This window comes from Cyprinus carpio, chromosome B10, assembly GCF_018340385.1.
Source record: "Cyprinus carpio isolate SPL01 chromosome B10, ASM1834038v1, whole genome shotgun sequence".
In the NCBI taxonomy this organism is placed as follows: domain Eukaryota; kingdom Metazoa; phylum Chordata; class Actinopteri; order Cypriniformes; family Cyprinidae; genus Cyprinus; species Cyprinus carpio.
The window spans coordinates 6,281,308-6,301,892 of NC_056606.1; the positions used below are offsets into that span (position 1 = coordinate 6,281,308).

At 35.9% G+C, this 20,585-nt stretch overlaps 1 protein-coding gene across 1 annotated transcript; it reads left to right on the forward strand.

Moving 5' to 3' along the window:
- Nucleotides 1-6,626: 6,626 nt before the first annotated feature.
- Nucleotides 6,627-20,496, forward strand: LOC109052532 (dopamine beta-hydroxylase-like). The gene is made up of 12 exons (XM_019069960.2): nt 6,627-7,445; nt 8,802-8,948; nt 9,307-9,564; nt 10,231-10,407; nt 11,593-11,695; nt 13,436-13,602; nt 14,064-14,207; nt 16,440-16,478; nt 16,762-16,821; nt 17,922-18,049; nt 18,489-18,648; nt 19,795-20,496. The coding sequence occupies exons 1-12, from the start codon at nt 7,119-7,121 to the stop codon at nt 19,927-19,929; spliced, it is 1,845 nt and encodes a 614-aa protein (XP_018925505.1). The 5' UTR covers nt 6,627-7,118; the 3' UTR covers nt 19,930-20,496.
- Nucleotides 20,497-20,585: the final 89 nt, after the last annotated feature.

A 20,585-nucleotide genomic window follows, 5' to 3' on the forward strand; every position in this document is an offset into this window, starting at 1 on the left:
AAGTCGTTAAACTGTATGTTCAACTTTTCTGGGGCCACACTTTACAAAAGTGTTAACGCTGTTGCTTATTTAATCAACATAAGTAGTTGCCTAATTTAAATATTATGTGGCGAACCGTGCAATTAAACATTATGTTAATTATAGCTAATGTTAATACTATTGCGTTATAAATAGAAACGTTTATAAAGCGCTTTATAAACTATAAGTAAGGACTAAATTCTGATTGGATGAGCCGCGTTCTTAATTGATGTTAGATGCTGATAAACAGGGTTAAGGCAAGAAGTATACTGAGCATGCGCACATCAATAGGCTATAGCTTAATTTTTGTCACGCTGAACAGCAACACTGTATTTGCATTATTGTAAGGGGTAGGTTTAAGGTTGGGGTGTGTGTAGACATTAATAAAACACAATCTGATAGGTAGAAAATGTCATTTTTTGTTGGTTTCCAGCCGTAGCAACCGATAAATACAGGTGTTTATGAGCGTGGAAACCATCAACAGTATACGGTTAGGATGATGAACTATTATTTGCCAGATGAAATGTTTATTTAGATTATTATTACTCATTTAAGCTATTTATTGAATACTGGTGGCTTTTATTGCCTTAGCTGCTATTTTACCCACTTTATTTTTAACGTAAGTTTGGACCATTTATAAATTGAATGTGGAATTTTGGTAATTGCAACATTTTATATCAGAATTCTTAATTTTTTTTCTCAGAATTGCATGATTTAAACTCGCATTTCTGACTTTTTATTTGTTATAAATGTTTTTTTCACAATTGTGCATTTATATCTCGCATTTCTCATGTTATAACAAGCAATTGTGTTATAAGTTATGTCTTTCTTCCTTAGAATTGGACTTTATAAACTAGCAATTGTGAGTTTATTTCTCACAATTCTGAGAAGTCAGATTTGCCAGACGTAAACTCACAATTGTGCGAAAAAAGTCATTATTGTGAGATTTGAAGTCGCAATAACTTTTTATTTTTTTTATTCAGTGGCAGAAACAGGCTTTCATATTATGTTGCTTGATATTGCAAACTGTATTTGTTATTATTTTAATATTATCCTATTCATAAACACTGGTTAAAGCGCAAATAGTTTTACATTTACTGCACTTTGTTACTCTTCTAGTTAATTACCCAGAGCTGCACCCCAAACACACGCCATTGGTTGAGTCGGATGCCATGCTTTTCAGGGAAATAAGCTTTATATTTACCATACATTAGTCGTCTTTGCATATCAGACTGGGATAGCTTTAAAAATCTAACAACCAAAAGCTAAACACTTCACATTTAAAGCTGTATTTATAGTCATGAACATTTTAAAATGCATATCTGATTATTCTATAAGTGTTTACTGTAATGGCAGCTACATTTACAAATGCAGCGTTTCACATTTTCACTTTGTGTGCGACACATCAAAGAGGTCCGAGACAGCTGTTGTGAAGTGCGATAAAATGGTGTGTAAGTCATATTTTCATTTTTCATTGATTGCTCTTTCCCGATTTGCAATTTGTTGGAACCAGACGCTGTTTACAGTCAACAGCGCATATAATTCTTGGTTGAAGCGATGAGCGTTGACTATTACACCCACCCTCACAGTCTGCCTTTCTCTCACGCAAAATGTTGAATTAAGATCTACTGTAGATCATGTCATGTCAGCCGCTGATTTCCTTCAACTCTTTATCTGCTGAAATCTGGCTGTAAGGTTGTTCTGAAGACCGAACAAAAGAGCCGCCCAGCGGAGGTGGATGAAGGCCAAGATAAGCAGTAGCCCATCTGTATAAGGCCTGCTCATTGATTTTGGCCAACATGATAATGACTTGTAGGATACACACACAGCAAGGACTGTGTAGCTTCTCCATCTGAAGGCACAGAATGGACTCTGTGTATTAATGGCCACAATGCATTTTGTTTATACAGTCAAGAATACCAATCAAAAATTAATCAGCTATCAGATACAGTCAGATCATCAGATTCTCCATCTATATTGTCTATTACAGCATTAAGCTTTCCAGTTCTTTCTGCTGCAGCTTCAGATTGAAATGTTGTCACTATCAATGCTGTTTGATGGTTGGGTTGGGTTGTGGACATTAGAGTGCAGTATAAAGGTTCAAAGCTTTACCAGCCTTTTCTCCAGCTTTTTTAGTCATAACTTCATCTTGAGGTTTGTCTTGAGTTAAGTGGTTGTCAGGACAACAGTATTCATCTGCTCTACAGATTTAGCAATATCAATAATATAACTATTTTACAATTTGGTGAATTAGTGGCTTATTCATATGATTTTGTATGATTGCCTTTGCACGTTTTCATACAGTCTGCTTAAACCCTGCTGACACTAAGGTTTAGGGGTGGAGCTTCATGCTTTTTTCTAAAATCATATGTTTCTGTATACATCACAGTATGCAAATTCATAACACCTCATAAAATAGTTACGTTGTTTCTCATGAGTTTTTAACTACGTATATGATACCTCATTTATTTATTGCACAATAAGGGCCATTTACACAGACTGTGTTTTTGACTGCAAAAGACGTAAGCACAACAGTTAAATGCGTTTGTTTAGCGCATTTACGAGAACAATGGAACAGTAATCCACATTCTGTCTGAACAGCACTTAAAGCAGTTGGATTTGTTTATTTGTGGAATTTAGTGTGTTGTACCAGCTATTTGTAGTTTTATTTTTCTAAATTTTCCAGCTAGCGCAGTGTGCACATTCTAGAGTAAATAACAAGGTCACTGGCTCTTTTAACCAATTTAGTTTACACTACCATTCAAACGTTTAGTAGTCAGTAAGATTTGTTTTTTAATAAATCAATACTTCTATTCTGCAAGGATGCTTCTAATTATAATTTATAATGTTACAGAAGGTTTCTATTACAAATAAATGCTGCTCTTTTGAACTTTCTATTAATCAAAGAATCTTGAAAAAAAGAGTTTTCAGAATTGATAATAATCAGAAATGTTTCTTGAGCAGCAAATCAGCATATCAGAATGATTTCTGAAGGATCATGTGACACTGAAGACTGGAGTAAAGATGCTGAAAATTCAGCTTTGATCACATGACTAAATTAGATTTTAAAATATTTTAAAATGCAAAAGAGTTATTTGAAATTGCAATAATATTTCACAATATTACTGTGTTTTTGGTGAACATAAGATACTTCTTTCATACACATAAAAAAATCATTCTGACCCCAACGTTTTCAGCAGTAGCATATCACAGAGGAGTTTTCACTTCAACACTAAGACTGTCCTCACTTGGTTCTTCTAAAAAAAGACAGTTTTACAAATTAAAAGTACTTTTTATTGCATTAATTATTCAATTCTCACATATTAAGCTCTATTATAGTGCAAGGCTGTGCATTTTACATGACCAGAAGGAAAGTGACAGGACCAGAGCTGTTTCCTGCCCTTTACCCCTCCTTACACCCTGAGTCTGATACGCCTCTCCTGACACACGACCAAACAACTCTCTCTCTCTGTGTTTCATGTGTTTGAGGTAATACTGACTGACTGACTGTTCTAAGCTGGATAATGTCAGTTTGAGCCTCAGGCCATCTGACTCCTCGATGGTGTGTGTCTGCATGCGTTCAGCCGCCTTTGTTACATTCATGTGTGTGCGACATGCAAAATATACACTAAAACTGATGGGGCACGACCTAAAATGGGCTGCAGGTCTGTTCTGATCGTAACAGCAGGGAAAAGGGTAATAATAAAGTAGAATGGGATTAGTATAATGCAACTAACCATATAATCATGCATAGGCAGAATAGCTTTTAAAGGTTAATAACTTGCATTATAAACTTTTTAAAAAGATGGAAAATGCTGCCCTTATCTTTTGTTGTTGTCGTAAGTGGAGGTGCAATTAAACTCTACAGCATTTTGGAGCAAATTCAACTGTTTCTAGATGACAGCGAAATTAGGCACAAATAAACAAGGCCAGGTTATAAAAAATAAATAAAAAACAAATAAAAGACTTATGCACATTGCATACATGTTCACTTGCTGCATTGATAAATATGGGTTTTGTGAAATGAAAACTGAGTGAGAACATGAAACCATAGAAATTCAAGAGATCATAATCTAAATGTTAAAAGCCAAAATTCATAATATTTCAAATAATTCATTTATTTTATTATACATTAATAATATTTATAAATTTTATAGCATTTTTATATATAATAATATAATCAATGTAATAATATAATATTTTTATATTTTATTTAGTGTTGCAAAGGGGTGGAAACTTTCCAAAAGTTTCCAACAATTTCTGAAATTTTCTTGAAAGTTTTGGAAATTTCCTGACTTATATTTATAATGTGTTTAGCATGTGCAGTTCAAAATAGGTTTAATATGATATTAAGGACTTTAAAAAAAAAAATTTACTTTTTGTTTTAAATATTTGATACTCTTTATTGTCTCCCTTGTAAAACAAAGCAAAACATTATATTTTTACTTTTTAGTATTTGATCCTCCTTATCTGTAAAACAAAGCAAAACTAAAACACAAAACAGAGCAAACCAAAACAAACTAACAAAAAGCAAAACAAAAACAAAAGCAAAAACGAACAAACAAAAAACATTTTCCATTTCAGGGACAACAAATTTGGATCTTTCAAGTATTTGTTTTCTATTTTCCTTTCTTTCTATACTTTCCCTGTCTTAATTTCTCTTTCTCATTTGTTTGGTGTTCTCTCTCTCTCTCTTTTGATTTTAGCTAAGCCTAGAAATCACAGATAACACCCTAGCAACCACATAGCAATGCAGCATTGTACCAAAAACAAATCAAAACAAACAAAATGCTCAGAACACCTTGGTAACCATGAAACCCTCTCCTGACAGCCACTCACAATACTCTGGCAACTGTTGCACGAGCAAACACAACTCACACTTCCTTCATAAAATCACAATTCCAGAATCCAGTTCTACCTGGATTTTTTTATTTTGGGTCCAGATCAGGCCGGGTTTAGCGTGTCACAGGCCTGATGATCTGTTGCTCCAGCTCGAGGAACAGTCATGTCCCGGGGCATTGAACACCCCTCTGCCCCTGCAACTTCATTTCATTAGCGGATCAGACCAGCACCTGTTCCTGTCTCGCCCCTCCCACATTCACACTGCCTCCCGCCACTGCCACAGGGACCTAAATAACCTTTATTCCTCAAACCAGCTCTCCATGTTTCTTGATTGAGATGACAATTGGCAGCAGCTGCACTGTGTCCCTTTGGCTCTAAGGCATTTGAGCATGTGCGTTAAGGAGGCTACTATTGCAAGTGTTTCATCTCAATATCTTTTAATTTCTTACAAACCAGTGAAAGGGCTCCTTCCAGAAGCACAGCCATTAGAAATAGGCTTTCTCCAAGCAAACAGCAGAGCACACGTCTGTCACACATGCTGTTATATAATACTGTGCACATATAAAGCCCAGCTATACAAATACACTGTTAATGTACACTTATATACACTGTAATATGAAATACACTCTTGTTTAATAATATAACAATAAACAAATACATCAATAATGCATATTATTTAAATGTGTGTGTGTATTTATACTTACAAAATACAGTTATAAAAAATATATAAAAAATGTAATAATAAAAAAAAAAATTATATGCAATAGAATAATAAATTTAAAGTCTATATATTTCAGCTATTGAATGTTTAATGGTCTGACCAAATCTCTCTTCCTCACACTATTGGAAATCACTGAAAGAGACGAAGGCAGCAAACAGCACATTCATTTAGAGCTTAATTGGTGTTTTTGTTTCCATTTACCGTAATAACTTGACATTTATGCTCTCTAATGTGTAGCCTTTTATTTCCCACTAAAGAAAAAAAATCCTTCCCAGGCACCAAACAGACATCTCTGATATAACCTCAATATTAATGAATCATAATTGTTGTTATGCACTATAAAGCACATTTTGGCAGTCACAGAGACCCCATAGCTATATGGTAATAATCATAATTAAAATAAAAATGATTAACATAATTATGAATAAAAAATGACAGATCTGTACATCAGTTTGAAAAGTTTTGCATTTGAAAATGTATTGTATTTAATTTTGTATACAACAAACAGTAAGTACCATTTTCCATAAAGGATTTTTGATATGTGTTATCAAGTTGAGATTTTTTTTTATAATTATTTAAAAATAAATAAATAATAAAAACATGAAGTATTAACTTAATACATCAATACTTTTTGGTTACACTTATAAACCTATTATTACACTGTAACTGCACAATATTAATTAACAATGTACAGTACTTACTATAGGTTTAGGGTTAAGTTTAGGATTAGGCTAGTTGCTTGTATTTTTTAATTGCATAAATGCACATAATTATACTTTTATTATTAGAGTAAGTACATGAAAAGAGACAGGAGGATGATGAAAAAATTTTATGTGTTTTTTACATGTGTATATAATATTGTGATATATAATAACAAAACACCTTTACATGCCAGTTATTTTTCATGATACTTATTCAAGGTTCAAATTTATTATAAGCACAAAGGGGCGATTATTGGTGCAGCATAAAATGTGTAACCATCATACATAACACACAAACAAAACAAATAACAACACAGCATTCTGACATCTTACAGATTTAAAAGCCTTACAGCAGTGGGAATAAAAGAATGTCTGTATGTACTTATTCACATCTACATTACTGAAAAAAGTTATCATTACAGAAATCTGCCCTGCTCGTTCACAACAAGCAGATGTTGGAAAAAAGTTTGACCAGAGGGCAAAATAAACAATTGAATTTTCGTTAACCCAGCTAATAGAATTAAGGCAGGATAAAGTAGAGGCTGTCACAGGGTCGTGCTCTTAAAAGCCAGAGAGAGTCCACAGCCAGCAGAAGTGGACCAAGACGAGGACCAGTGGACATCTACCAACGGAGACATCAAACTGAAACCGGATCTGAAGTCAAGATAAGAAAAATCAACAGATATGCCAAAGAACAACAGCAGGGGAAACAAGTGAATGCTACCACTGTAAAAAAAAAAATCAAACCAAACGTTTTTACAACTTGAGGTGAGAGAATATCTTCAGGAAAGCCCAAAGACATCAAAAGAGCCTTCAAGCAGAAGACGACCCAGGCAATGCGCCTTCTGAACAAAGATCTTCGGTTGCAAGACGTCACCCTCATGTACCTCACCGTTTTGGCCACTGTGGTGGTGCTCTTGGTGGCATCCTACCAGGCTCCTGCGGTTCACTCCAGACCCACCCTGGCCTACCACATCCCCTTAGACCCCACGGGTCAGCTGGAGCTGTCCTGGAACATCAGCTATCCCACCCAGGAGGTCTATCTGGAGCTGAAAGTCAAAGAGCTCCACCATGGTGTTTTGCTGGGCATGTCCGATCGGGGAGAGCCCACAAATGCCGACCTGGTCCTTCTGTGGGACGACGGTCACAAATCCTATTTTGGGGTAAGAATAGTTTATACGATTTGATTTTATGATGGTTTTTGCTTTATGGTATTGCAAATCTGCTCCAGGGATGGTGTAGGATTATGTGCTTTTGCAAAATACGTATTTGAGATGAGCAGAAAAATTATGCAACATAATATAGAATCTTTTCAATATGAGTGTTTTTGTAAAAACATAGTTCACAAAAAAAATTAAAATGTTGTTATCATATGCATATATATATATATATATATATATATGTGTGTGTGTGTGTGTGTGTGTGTGTTTGTGTGTGTTGCCTTAAAAATGTCTTTTGTGTTCGACCAGAAGAAACATTAGTCATACAGGTTTGGAACGACATGAAGTTGAGTAAATGATTACAGAATTTTCATTTTTGGGTGAACTATTTAAAAGGCTGCACTCAACTTGAGATTTTTTTGTTGTTCAATAATGAACGACTGATGACAAATTTCTAACCCCAGTGTCAGAGCAAGCTCTCTCTGTTACCCTTGAGTCTGAAAAGTCTTGCTTTCTGGATCTTGTTATGATTGCCCGGCTACAGTAGACACCCACACACATAGAGCTCTTGTTCAGTCGTGTAGTGCAATACTGCTTCCTAACATCGAGCTGAACAGCTCACGTCTGGGTTTTGCCTGCCGCACCCCAAATAAAGTGCTTTATAGTGGAAGGTCATGTGTGTGTCAAGGCCCCCCTTCATTCATTATGCATGATTTATTTCATTATTTTGCCTTTGGACTGCACAGTTCAGTCTGTTTTGAATAAATCTTGTATGGCCAGCCGCTCAGCCTTCCTCCCACAGCGTTCGTCAAGGAGAAGAGTTACAGACAGTGAGTCAAAACACTGTAGGGCTGGAAAATGGCTGGCAGTTAAAAGTGTCAAATTCAGCATATTAGAATGATTTCTGAAGGATCTTATATTAAAACATAGTTATAAAATAGTTATTAAAATATATTTCGTAATATTACTATTTTTTACTGTATTTTTTAGCTGTATTAATTCCGTAATATTACGTATATTAATTACTGTATTAATTAATTCTTATCTTACAATTCTGACTTTTAATTGCAATTGTAAGTATGTCTGAGATTTCTTCTCATAATTGCGAGTGTATATAACAACTGAGTTTATATCTCACAATTCTGACTTTTTTCTCTTAATTTGGAGATTGTGATATATAAACTCTGAATAGCGAGATATGAACTCACATTATGAGAAAAAGTCAGAATTGCAAGATATGAACTTACAATTCTGAGGAAAAATGGTTTTCCACGCATAAAAGACTTAAAACATTTGAATGGTATAGAGACATACATGTAGTCAAAATGATGTTTTCATGATTGCATTTAATTTTCTTAGGATGCTTGGAGTGATAATGAAGGCAGAGTGATGTTGGACACTCAGCAGGACTATGAGCTGCTGGAGACTCATCAGTCGACTGAAGGCTTCTTCCTGCTCTTCAAAAGACCATTCAGCACCTGCGACCCACACGACTACATCATAGAGGTGCGTTAGTAAACAAATGAATCAGAATAGCAGATAGAGAGGTAGTACAAAGAGACATGTGGACAACAATACTGGGTCAGAAAATAACATTGTGTGCTCAGTTTACAGTAGTATTGTTTCCTGGCTTAAATGTTAAATGGAAGTGTTAGGAAAGAGTCTAAATTAAATGTATATACAGTATATGCTCTCATGTCGTTCCAAACCAGTAGCATTTTCTTTTTTTTCCCTTGAAATGCAAAACTAGATGTTTTAAAGAATGTTCAGGCTGCACTTTTCCATAGAATGAACGTGGGTCTGGAAAAACATCAAAGCGAATGTAAATAATGACAAAAATAACAACAGGATTCCTTATTTCTAGGAAGGTACTGTGCACATCATCTACGCCATGCTGGAGCGGCCCATCCTATCTTTGCGAGAGCTCAACATATCCCGTCTCCAGTCTGGCATCCAGCGAGTGCTGCTCCTGCGTCCAGACGCTCCGTCCCCTGCTCTCCCGAGAGATGTCCGCACGCTGGAGGTCCTGGCCCCTGATGTCATCATCCCCACACAGGAAACCACTTACTGGTGCCACATCTATCAGCTCCCGCCTAATATGCCAAAGAACCACATTGTCATGGTAACCTAAGGTCTTGCACATTACATTTAACCTTTCTACGTGGACCTTCAGAGACACGATACCTATATAATTTGTGCATATGAGGTACTTTGACCAATTATAATGCTCTTCAGTAAAACACTTTGTGGTGATGTAAAAATTGGATCTGAATATAAACAACACACGTAACACATTTTTGTTTTACTATGCTGCTTTTTAATTGTTTTTCTATTTGAAGACGTTAGACAAATTTCTGATAATTGCACAGCGTCTCAACTTTTTCTGTGAATCACACACAAGCATCTCGGTTCAGAGTCAGACATTTCTACAAAACATTTTGGTAACACTTTAGTATAGAGACCAATTCTCACTATTAACTAGTTGCTTATTAACATACCTATTACTAACATTGGCTGTTTATTAGTGCTTATAAAACACACATTCTGCATGACCATATTCTACATCCCTAATCCTACTTAATACCTAAACTTAACAACTACCTTACTTACTAATTAATAAGCAGCAAATTAGGAGTTTTCAGAGGCAAAAGTCATAGTTAATAGTAAAATAATAGCAATAATTGGACCTAAAAATAAAGTTTGACATTTCCAAAATTTTCCAAGGATTGTGCGTTCTTTTATGCTGCACAATTCACCTCTTTTTTTTTCTTTCTGTTTTTTTTTGCAGTACGAGTCTGTGATCACTCCTGGTAACGAAGCCATCGTTCATCACATCGAAGTGTTCGAATGCTCTCCTCAGATGGACACTGTGCCTCAATTCAGCGGCTCCTGTGATTCAAAGATGAAGCCCCGCAAACTCAATTACTGCCGACACGTTCTGGCTGCCTGGGCCATGGGAGCGGAGGTACGTGAACTACTGCATACTGCATTTACAGTACATAGTACAGAATTAAAGTGACAGCTCATTCAAAAATGAAAAAACTGTTATAAATAGCTTACTATGTCATTCAAACCCTGTATGGCTTGCTTACATCTGAAGAACACAAAAAGAGATATACTGAAATTGTTCATGATGCTCTTTTCCTATAAAAGTATAGAATAACCAGGGTGTCTCAAGCTCCAAAATGGACACAAAAGTTCTGTAAAATGACCAAAAAAAGTGGTCACATTTGCTATATATCAAGTCTCCCGAAGCTACTTAATTGCTTTATGTGAGGAAATGAGCCAAATGAAGGTCTTCCCCTTTTAGTTTAATAGCACTTTGATGGCTGTCCTTTCTGAATCTATGCTTTCGATGTTTCATCATGAATCACATCGATAGAGGTCACTTTCTACATCAGATTCTCTCTCTTTAGTGCTAAGTTTGTGAGCTAAAAACAGAACATATGATTATGAGCATCTTTAGGAGTCCATTTTAGGAGGCAAACATACAGATGGGCTTTATCTGTGCCAATTCGCCCACTCTAGGTAGGTGCCAGTCATGGTTTGAGCAGAGCTGTGAGCCAATCTGAAAGCAGAGGCGTCCTGATAAATCAGTTATGGAGCCAAGGACCGATGCCGAGCTCGGAGAGATAGAGAGAGAGAGAGACGGGCCACCAATGAGATTACATGGGAGTAAAACAAACACAAATCATGTGTTCTGCTAGCTGCCAATGTCAAGCTGGAGAGATGAGATTATGTAGCAAAAATGAGATGTTTTTCTTCAGTAGATTGCAGTTTTGACTTTTAGTGGGGGAGTGGGTGAGAGCCAGGAGAGTGTGATAGAGAGAGAAACGGGAATGGGGCGAGAAACTGGAGGTGGAAGTAGGACGGTTACGTAAAGATGTCTTTCGCACGCAAGATTTAAAAGAAGACTGATAAGGGTTTAGGTTTCCACTTTGCTCTTCTTCATAAGTTTAAACCGCTGGTCATGAACTGTCATGGATCTACGAGACTTTTCTGGCTCTGACTGAGTCGGAGTTGGCATACAGTAAGCTTCTAGTGCATTGGCTCCAATATCTTTTAGCCTGCAATGCATAAATCAGCAGCTACGCTGCACCCCAATTAATCTTATTAAAGTTCATATAAAGTTCTGTATGTGTGTCTGCAGCCGTTCTACTATCCTGCTGATGCTGGTTTGCCTCTGGGAGGAGAAGGTTCTTCTAGGTTCCTTCGGCTTGAAGTTCATTACCACAACCCTCTACTTATATCAGGTATGCAGCACAAAAAGTGTGTCAAAGATGCACTTCAGCCCAGTTGGCTAAAACTAAGATCAGAATGCTGCATAATTCTGCACAGTTTGCACTATACACTGCTTACCAATCCTTAAAAACTAGCATGTGAAGTATTAGACAATATGACATGGTTTGTCTGAATACTCGATTCTGATTGGCTGGCAGGTGTTGATTAAATTTGTTTAACTGCACAGGTAGTTCCAGGTCAGTTTAATCACGTTCTATATGAATGCGCTTTATAAACATTGGTTGTAACACAAGTTACACAAGTTGTAACTGATGAAAATAACCGTCATTTTTATTGTTCCAGTCAAAAATTGCAAAGCAAATATTATTAACATCTTTATAATGTGAATGCTGGCAAATGACCATGGTATAAGCGGGGTAATCAATTGCTAGCTGTGCATTAAACGATTTGAATGCACTTCGCGTCGGGTGGTTCTTCGCCTCGACATCGAGCATTCAAATCATTTAATGCACAGCTAACCGTTGATTATCCCTTACTTATTTAAGAGTGCTAGAATGCTACATTGTTATCTCATCTCCTCAATATGTATTTACTTCAGTTATCAAATAAAATGACTTATTTTGCATTTTTAAATTACTTCTGTGTTAAATGTCTTAAACTAAATTAAGAAGATGGTGGCAGATGTTGCCTCCAGTGAAGCTCAGTGCATTGTGGGATACAGTATTTGGCACATTTAGATTTTTTTGGAGAGTGCAAATATAATAGGATCCAGGTTTTCTACACTATTGTTATTATTATTATTTTTTTTTTCAACTTTGACACTTACTCTTGTCTCACAGGAGTTGATTTTTATTAAAACTAACAGTTAATTATTTATTTTTAATATATATGATGGTCAGATTAAAACTGCTATTTTCATGCCTTCATTGCTTACTTCTGCTACTTTTTAAATGAGTCAGTATATATTGTTTTACCCTTGTCCCAGAACCTTTAAATCTTAAAATCATAAAAACATGAATTAGCACATAAAAACATAAAATAGTTAACATAGTTTAAAACTATAATAATCTAAATAGAGGGTAAAATAAACATTTACCAAACAGCTTCTTTTTTTTTCTACTTCAGTTTTGTAATATTTTTCTTCAAATGTTATTTGTTTTTCAAGGAGAAAAAAAATGTAAATCATCTGTAATTTTATCAAATTATATAAGTTAGAAAATGTAATTGTGTGTTTTTAAATGCTAATTGTAAAATTAGTCTAAACAACACAGAAGGCCATTTTATTAAAAAAAATGTAAGCATGAAAAATAATAACAATTTTGGTACAGAAATAAATAAAATAAAAAAATAAAGAAAGAAAAACTCTGGGTAGCATTAATTGTACTTATATGGACAAAGTTTGGACACATTTTATGCAAATTACTAACATTAGCACACGGTCACTAATTTATTACACTCTGAATTCATTACCATTAGAATGAGGTTAAGAACACATTTTTTTTTTCAATTGAAAATTTCTCCTGTTCACATAAATATGAATAATCCATGCAATTATTAGTGAATAACCCAATTGTTTTGAGTTTTTTTACGTGCCTATAGTTGATGAAACACCCAATGTGCTCAAATTGTATACTGTATGCAGCAATGCCCTAATGTTTTTGCCAATCTCTGTTCTGAACTTCTCATCAGACCACTTCCTTTAATTTCTGAGTGCACATCTCCTTTTGACTCATTCTGTGTGTTTGTCACAGGACGGAGGGACTCCTCAGGCATTCGTTTGTGGTACACTCCATCTCTGAGGAGGTTTGACGCAGGCATTATGGAGCTGGGGCTAGTCTACACTCCTGTCATGGCCATTCCTCCCCGCCAGCGCTCTTTCCAGCTGACTGGCTACTGCACCGCCAAATGCACACAGACGGTCCGCGTGCCTCACAAACACTCCTAAACACTGCACTTCACTCAAGCCAGCTGAATAAATTCAAGATGCAGCCAAAGCTGCTATATTCTGACTCTAAGATAAATCAAGTACATACAGTTCTAATTGCATTCAGCCTTTGAATTCAATTAAAACACATTGAGTGGCTTCCTGAAAACAGATTCAGGCCAATATTCACCAAATTAAGTAATCGCAAGAGACTCCCCATTAAAAAAGAAAAACACTCTCATTTAGGGTGTAATAAAACCGTTATAAACCAGCCCACAGTGGAAAAAAAACTCATCATCTAGAGAAATAATGTTAAAAAAATATTGTTATACAAGTAACTGGAAGATAGTTCAAATCATGTGGCTCGTTGCATTAAAATTACTCACATTTTCTTCATAAAATATAAAGATATAGTTCACGTATGAATTATTGAAGCTGTGTTTTCTGTCCTGCAGGCTCTTCCTGTAGGTGGTGTACACATCTTTGCGTCCCAGCTGCACACTCATCTGGCTGGACTCGGGGTGAAGACCGTCCTGGTGCGAGGAGGCAGAGAGGTGGAAGTGGTACAGGAGGACAAACATTTCAGCACTCACTACCAGGTATTACCAAGTTTGGTCACACTTTAAAGTCCAATTCTCACTATTAACAAACCATTAACTGACTTTTGTCTCAATAAACTGCTAATTTGCGGTTTATTAATAGTTAGTAGTTGTTAAGTTTAGGTAGGATTAGGGATTTAGAAAATGGTCATGCAGAATATGTGCTTTATAAGTACTAATAAACAGTCCATATGTTAATAATAAGCATGCTAATAAGCAACTAGTTAATAGTAAGAATCGGTCCCTATACTAAAGTGTTACTCCAAGTTTAAATTTGGACTATTAAAGGGTTAGTTCACCCAAAAGTGAAAATTCTGTCATTAATTACTCACCCTTATGTTTTTAAAACCCGTAAGACCTTCGTTCATCTTCGAAACACAATTTAAGAATTTTTTGATGAAATCCGAGAGCTTTCTGACCCGGCATAGACAGCAATGCAACTGAAATATTCCCAGGTCCAGACATCGTTAAAATAGTCCATGTGACAGTGGTTCAAGCTTAATTTTACGAAGCTATGAGAATACCTTTTTGTGCGCAAAGAAAACAAAAATAACGACTTTATTCAACAATTATTATCCTCCAAATCACGTATTCTGCCATTCACTTCAAATTTCAGTGCATGTTCCTGGTCTTATTGAGCTTGATTCATATTAACCCTACCTCTGAAACAACTTTTCTTTTCTACTGACATCATCAAACCAATCACACAGAGACCACACCCACCAACGACATCATTTTGGAATGGAACACCCACTTTCACAATTCAATCAATTCTCAATCTATTAAATTAATAGTTTAATGCTACATTTAGTATGGAAGTCCATTTCCACCTCTGAATAAAAAAGCAATTCTGACCTTTTTCTCAGAATTGTGAGATATAAACTCGCAATTGTGACTTTTTTTTTAAAATCAGAATTGTGATTTTATACAGTATCTCGCAATTCTGACATTATAACACAAGTCAGAATTGTGAGATATAAACTTGCAATTCTGAGAAAATATCAGTCTTTTCCCCTCAGAATTGGACTTTATAACTCGCAATTGCAAGTTTATATCTCACAATTCTGAGAAAAATGTCGAAATAAAGTCTAAATTGTGAGATAAAAAGTCAATTACTTTTTTTTTTCAGTGGCAGGAACGGGATTCCATAATTTCATGAACAAGTCACATGGCAGAAGTTGAATGGTTGTTTCATGTTGACTTTAAAATATACTGTACATATGCTACCGGTCAAATTAAATAATTTTAAACATTTTTTTAAAGGAGTCTCTTATGCTTATCAAGGATGCATTTATTAGATAAAAAAGAAGTAAAAACAGTCATTTTGTGAAATATTATTACTGTTTAAATTAACTGTTTTCTATTGTTATATATTGTAACGTGTAATTTATTCCTGTGATAAAAGCTGAATTTTCAGCATCATTACTCCAGTCTTCAGTGTCACATGATCCTTCAGAAACCATTCTAATATGCTGATTTATGAACATTTAAGATGCTGTAAGTGTTCACCATTAATTTTCTGGCTTAAATACTTTTAAAGTAAAGGTGTCCCTTTCAGTCTCTCAGTCGATATGAACGCAGTCTATAACAGTTTCAGATGAACTACAGCAAGTCACACTGCGACACACTGCTCACAGCTTGAGACATGTCAACTACCCACGATTCCCTGCGGTATACCTGAGCACTTGATGCTTTTGTCACTCCCACACCATTTCTCATGCACACACTTGTAATAAAAATCCCTAAATGAAATACATGTAAACATGAAGTGGTTTATTTTTGTGCTGCCTTTTGAATATTACACTCTCAGAAATAATGGTACAAAAGCTGTCACTGGGGAAGTACGTTTTCAAAAGGTACATATTTGTGTACCATTTTGGTACCTTAAAGGTACATATTAGTACTTAAAGTGTACATATTAGAGCCCAATAGGTACAAAAGTGTACCTTTTGAAAAGGTACAGCCCCAGTGACCGCTTTTGTACCTTTATTTCTGAGAGTGTACCATGCTATTTTTGATATGTACCATGGCTTTAAAATACCAGGACTATCATGTAAATTACCATCTGCTGCACTGATTGTACTATAGTATCTCAGTACCACAAAAACACTGTCCTGACACAATCCTAGGAAGCTGTGAACAGATATATCTGGTTTTGGTTCAAATACTACATATATTAAAAAGAAAACTCAAGCAAATACTAACATTTGTAACCTCTCCCTTTTTGTGCAGATTATCCGTGTTTTAAGGAAGATGGTGACTGTTTTGCCAGTAAGTTTCTCGTCACACACGTCAAAGCTGAAGTGTATTTAGATGAGAGAAAGAGACGCTGCAGACGTTACAGGAAACGCCTGCAGCCAGCAAGCCACCAACAAAAGCGCAGATCTGCTGCATTTAGACTGTCAATACCAGCACCCACACACACGGCTGAGCCTGCCAGTTTAATGCTAACCTGCCAAGAGACATTCATTCTAGCACGTTCTACAAATAGCTGAGTGCTAAACCCCATCTGATCATGTGCGATCGCTGCTTTGTGCTTTTGTCTACCCCACAGGGCGACGCTCTCGTCACTAAGTGCTCATATAACACTGAAGACAGGAACAAAGCTACCGTGGTAAGTCTGACTCAGTCCAACACAAGACTGAAACGACTGAAAAAACAACAATCAAATACATTCTCTCATGAGGTGTACGGTAGATGTTTGATCTAGATGTTACAGATTGATTGGCTGGAAATCAAACAGGACAAAACTCTCAGACAACTCTCAGACAAAGAGCTGCTTAATGTAAATTAAACTCACACTAATACACTATTACATTTAAACTTATGTTAAACTTAAGGTTTTTTTTAAATCAACAATAAACTGTCAAATTAAATAATTATTCTGTCATATTGAATAGTTTGTATTCACCCAGGTAAAAATTTTAAATATGCAAAACAGACATCTTATTAAATATGTAAATGTTAAATATTATATTGTATTATTGAACACCCAAGAAAACCTTTTTTTACGTGATCAGCATATCATTGGTTGGTAATTTTCAGACCCTTTGTCAGTTGCTCATTTAACAAATTATTTAATAAATAACTTTTTTTTTGTCATATTTCTTTTTTTTTTAAATTGTTTTTGTATTGTCACCCAGGTTTAAAATATACATATGCATCACCTAATAAATAATTTAATAAAACACATTTATGTGCTTTTTAAGTCCCCCTTAAAAAGCAAAATGCCAAGGAAGATAAGTTTTTCCCAAATGAAATAAAATAAAAACCCTCAGCAATATCAAATAAGTAGCAATATCTCACAAAGTAGTGTTACTTATTGTGAAACATGAATTATTACTTTTACATTATGAACCAAAAGCTGGCACAAATATACCAGGAAACATTTTAGTTATTTTATGCCAAGAAGTTTGGCTGAACAGAAAAACATCTGTGCCAAATCTTTTTGCCTGTAGTACCTCCACCTTTAAAGAACTCCCCCCCCCACCAAGTCATTCCAAACCTGTATGATGTTTCTTCTGTAAAAGTGAAAGAGGACTGGACCCGTCAAGCACCAAAATGACAGGTTAAAGGCCTCAAAGCCAGTCTGTACAATATGTATGTTATATTCAAAGTCTTATAAAGCTAGTGTGAATGAGAGGTTTATGTAAGAAAGACATTTTAGCCACTATTCACTTCAAATCCAGTGGTTTTGTTTTCTCTCTTCTGCAGGGTGGTTTTGGGATCATGGAAGAAATGTGTGTCAATTACGTGCATTACTACCCGCGCACACAGCTGGAGCTGTGCAAGAGCCACGTGGACACAGATTACCTGCAGAAATACTTCAGTCTCATCAACAGGTGCAAAAATCAACTACACCACCAAAAACAGCAAACATGACCTTCCTGTACGAGCATCTAACTCATCCCAGACAGTCATTACCTCACAATGACCGCCGTCACTCTGACCCAGTCAGCCTACAACAACAAAAACCAGCGCATATGAAAATAATATCTGGCTTTGAGACTAACTGCCTGAGGACGAGAGGAATGCTTTAATTTCCTCTATGATATCAGACGGAAAAAACAGAAATAGGTTTTCTTCAGCAATGAATAAAACAAATTTGTATTCATCCACTTTGTACTGGCAAATTGCATTTTTCCAGCTTAATTTTTTTTTTTTTTTTAGCAACGCTATAGTGGAATATAATGGATTATGAAAGTGAATTTGTGGCCGTGGAACCAAATGACCACCTTATGAGGTGAAAAATTAAGTCTCATTTTATTGTCCTCTCTGTAGGTTTCAAGGACGTGAGAGCTGCAGCTGTCCTGGGACTACGGTGGAAGAGCAGTTCTCCTCGCTGTCCTGGGACGGCTTCAGCGGGGAGGTGCTGAACTCCCTCTACCTCACCTCTCCAATCTCAATGCACTGCAACCAATCCACCGCTGAGCTCTTTCCTGTAAGCACAACATTAAACCACCCTTTCACCATCTCTGATCAATGACAGACCAGAAGTCTTTTATTTCCAGAGTAGTTCAGATGCATTGAATTATTGGATTTTTTTTTTCAGCTAGACTCTAATCTCCCTCTAATAAACTTTGAGTGCATGGTGAGAATGACCAATATTTTTGCACTAAAACGTTATTCTTGGATGCAAAATTCACTTTTACATACATGGTGTTTTTTTTTTTTTTTTTTTTTAATGGTAACGCACAGTGTTGACAGATTGCAAATGTTGATGTTTTGTACCAGAAGTTTCAAATGATTGTACACAAATCAAACATACAGAATACAGCTTTTAATCTACCAACAATTTTTTGACACAACCTGCAAATTACCACAATAGATAAATAACTTAGTGGGAAGGTCCAAACGCTGTCGCCGTCATTGAAAGCCTGAGGTGTGTGCGATCAATGAGTAATGATTACAACAATCATCATTTAAAGTGTCACAAAATTTGGTAATTATCGTAATTGTTTGTTATTATTGATCATACATAGGTCAAAATTATGTACAAATACGATAATTATCATACGTCTGGCAACACTGTTAATGTGCCACTGAATACACAAAGAAATGGAAGAGAGGGGCGGGGTGAGCAGTAGCTCATTATCATTTTAAGAGACATGCAATGGCTCGCAGTGAAAAAAAAAACAGTTTTTGACAAGATAAAAAGACACATGTATTGTTTTACATAACAATTGAGGAATTTTAACCAAACTATGTTGTGGACATTTTATGAAGACCCTGAAGAATCACATCAAGTCGGCGCCGATAGCCTAGTGGTTAGTGTATATAGCACAACTGTGCTCATGGTGACCCGAGTTCGATTCCCATCTCTAGGTCCTTTGCCGATCCCGACCCCCTCTCTCCACCCAATACTTACCTGTTTGCTCTCAACTACTGTCCTATCTAATAAAAAAGCAATAAAAACACCTGAGATATAGATCTGGTCAGTTAAGCAGCAGAGGGGTTGTTAATCAGTTTCAGCTGCTTTGGTGGTAACCATACCTATGACAAAACACCGTCATGTCAGGTTAAACAATGTTAAAATGAGGATGTTTCTCTGTATTAATGCTTAATGGTGAGTTCTCTTTTCTTTTAGGGTGAATGGGAGCATCAGGAGATACCGGTGGTGACGGCGGAGCTCCAGAGAGCCCCGTTCCCGTGTGAATTAAGCCATCGAGCGTCCCCTGAGAATGACAACCCTACAGAGGTCAGGCCCGACAGCAGCGTCTGATGTCCACACATGCATCTGCCTCCTGCTGAGATCAACCTTTACTGCTCTCAACAACACATCCATGCAGCAGCCTGGAGCATGTGTGCTTCAAAGTGATCACATAAAATAAATTACCCAAGCACTGTTTTGTGTTTTGATTATTGTTATATTAATGTGGGAAGGTGCGGTATATAATGTCAGCAGTGGAAACAGAAACAGCATTTTTATGGATAAAGTTGCACATAATTGTGCAGTACACAATGAATACCATATACTTTTTAAAAATAGTAAGCAATTATGCAATGATAAACATTTCAAATAGTAGCATGCTAAATTGTCATAGGACCTCATTTAATTCTTGATTCCACGAGTGTCATCCAGTTACATCTCAGAAATAAAATGAACATTTTAAATAACTACAGTATTTTGAATTTAGTTTTGTTTGTGGCATTATTTACTATTTGTCCTCCACACTGGAAATTTGAGTGCAATGCATTGTGGGATACTTTCCCAAAGCATTATACTGTACACTTGAGCTACTAAATTTGACAAAATATGTAGTGTGCATTCAATTTCAAAGTTTGGCATCGGTAAGTTTTAAAAAAAATGTTTTTAAACATTTACATTTTAATAATGATTAATAATAATAGTCTCTTCTGCTCACCAAGGCTGCATTT

Coding starts and splice junctions, on each gene's coding strand:
- LOC109052532 (XM_019069960.2), top strand. CDS start 7,119: ATGCGCCTTCTGAACAAAGATCTTCGGTTGCAAGACGTCACCCTCATG. Junction 11,696..13,435: donor CAACCCTCTACTTATATCAG/GTATGCAGCACA, acceptor TGTTTGTCACAG/GACGGAGGGACTCCTCAGGC. Junction 13,603..14,063: donor CCGCCAAATGCACACAGACG/GTCCGCGTGCCT, acceptor TCTGTCCTGCAG/GCTCTTCCTGTAGGTGGTGT.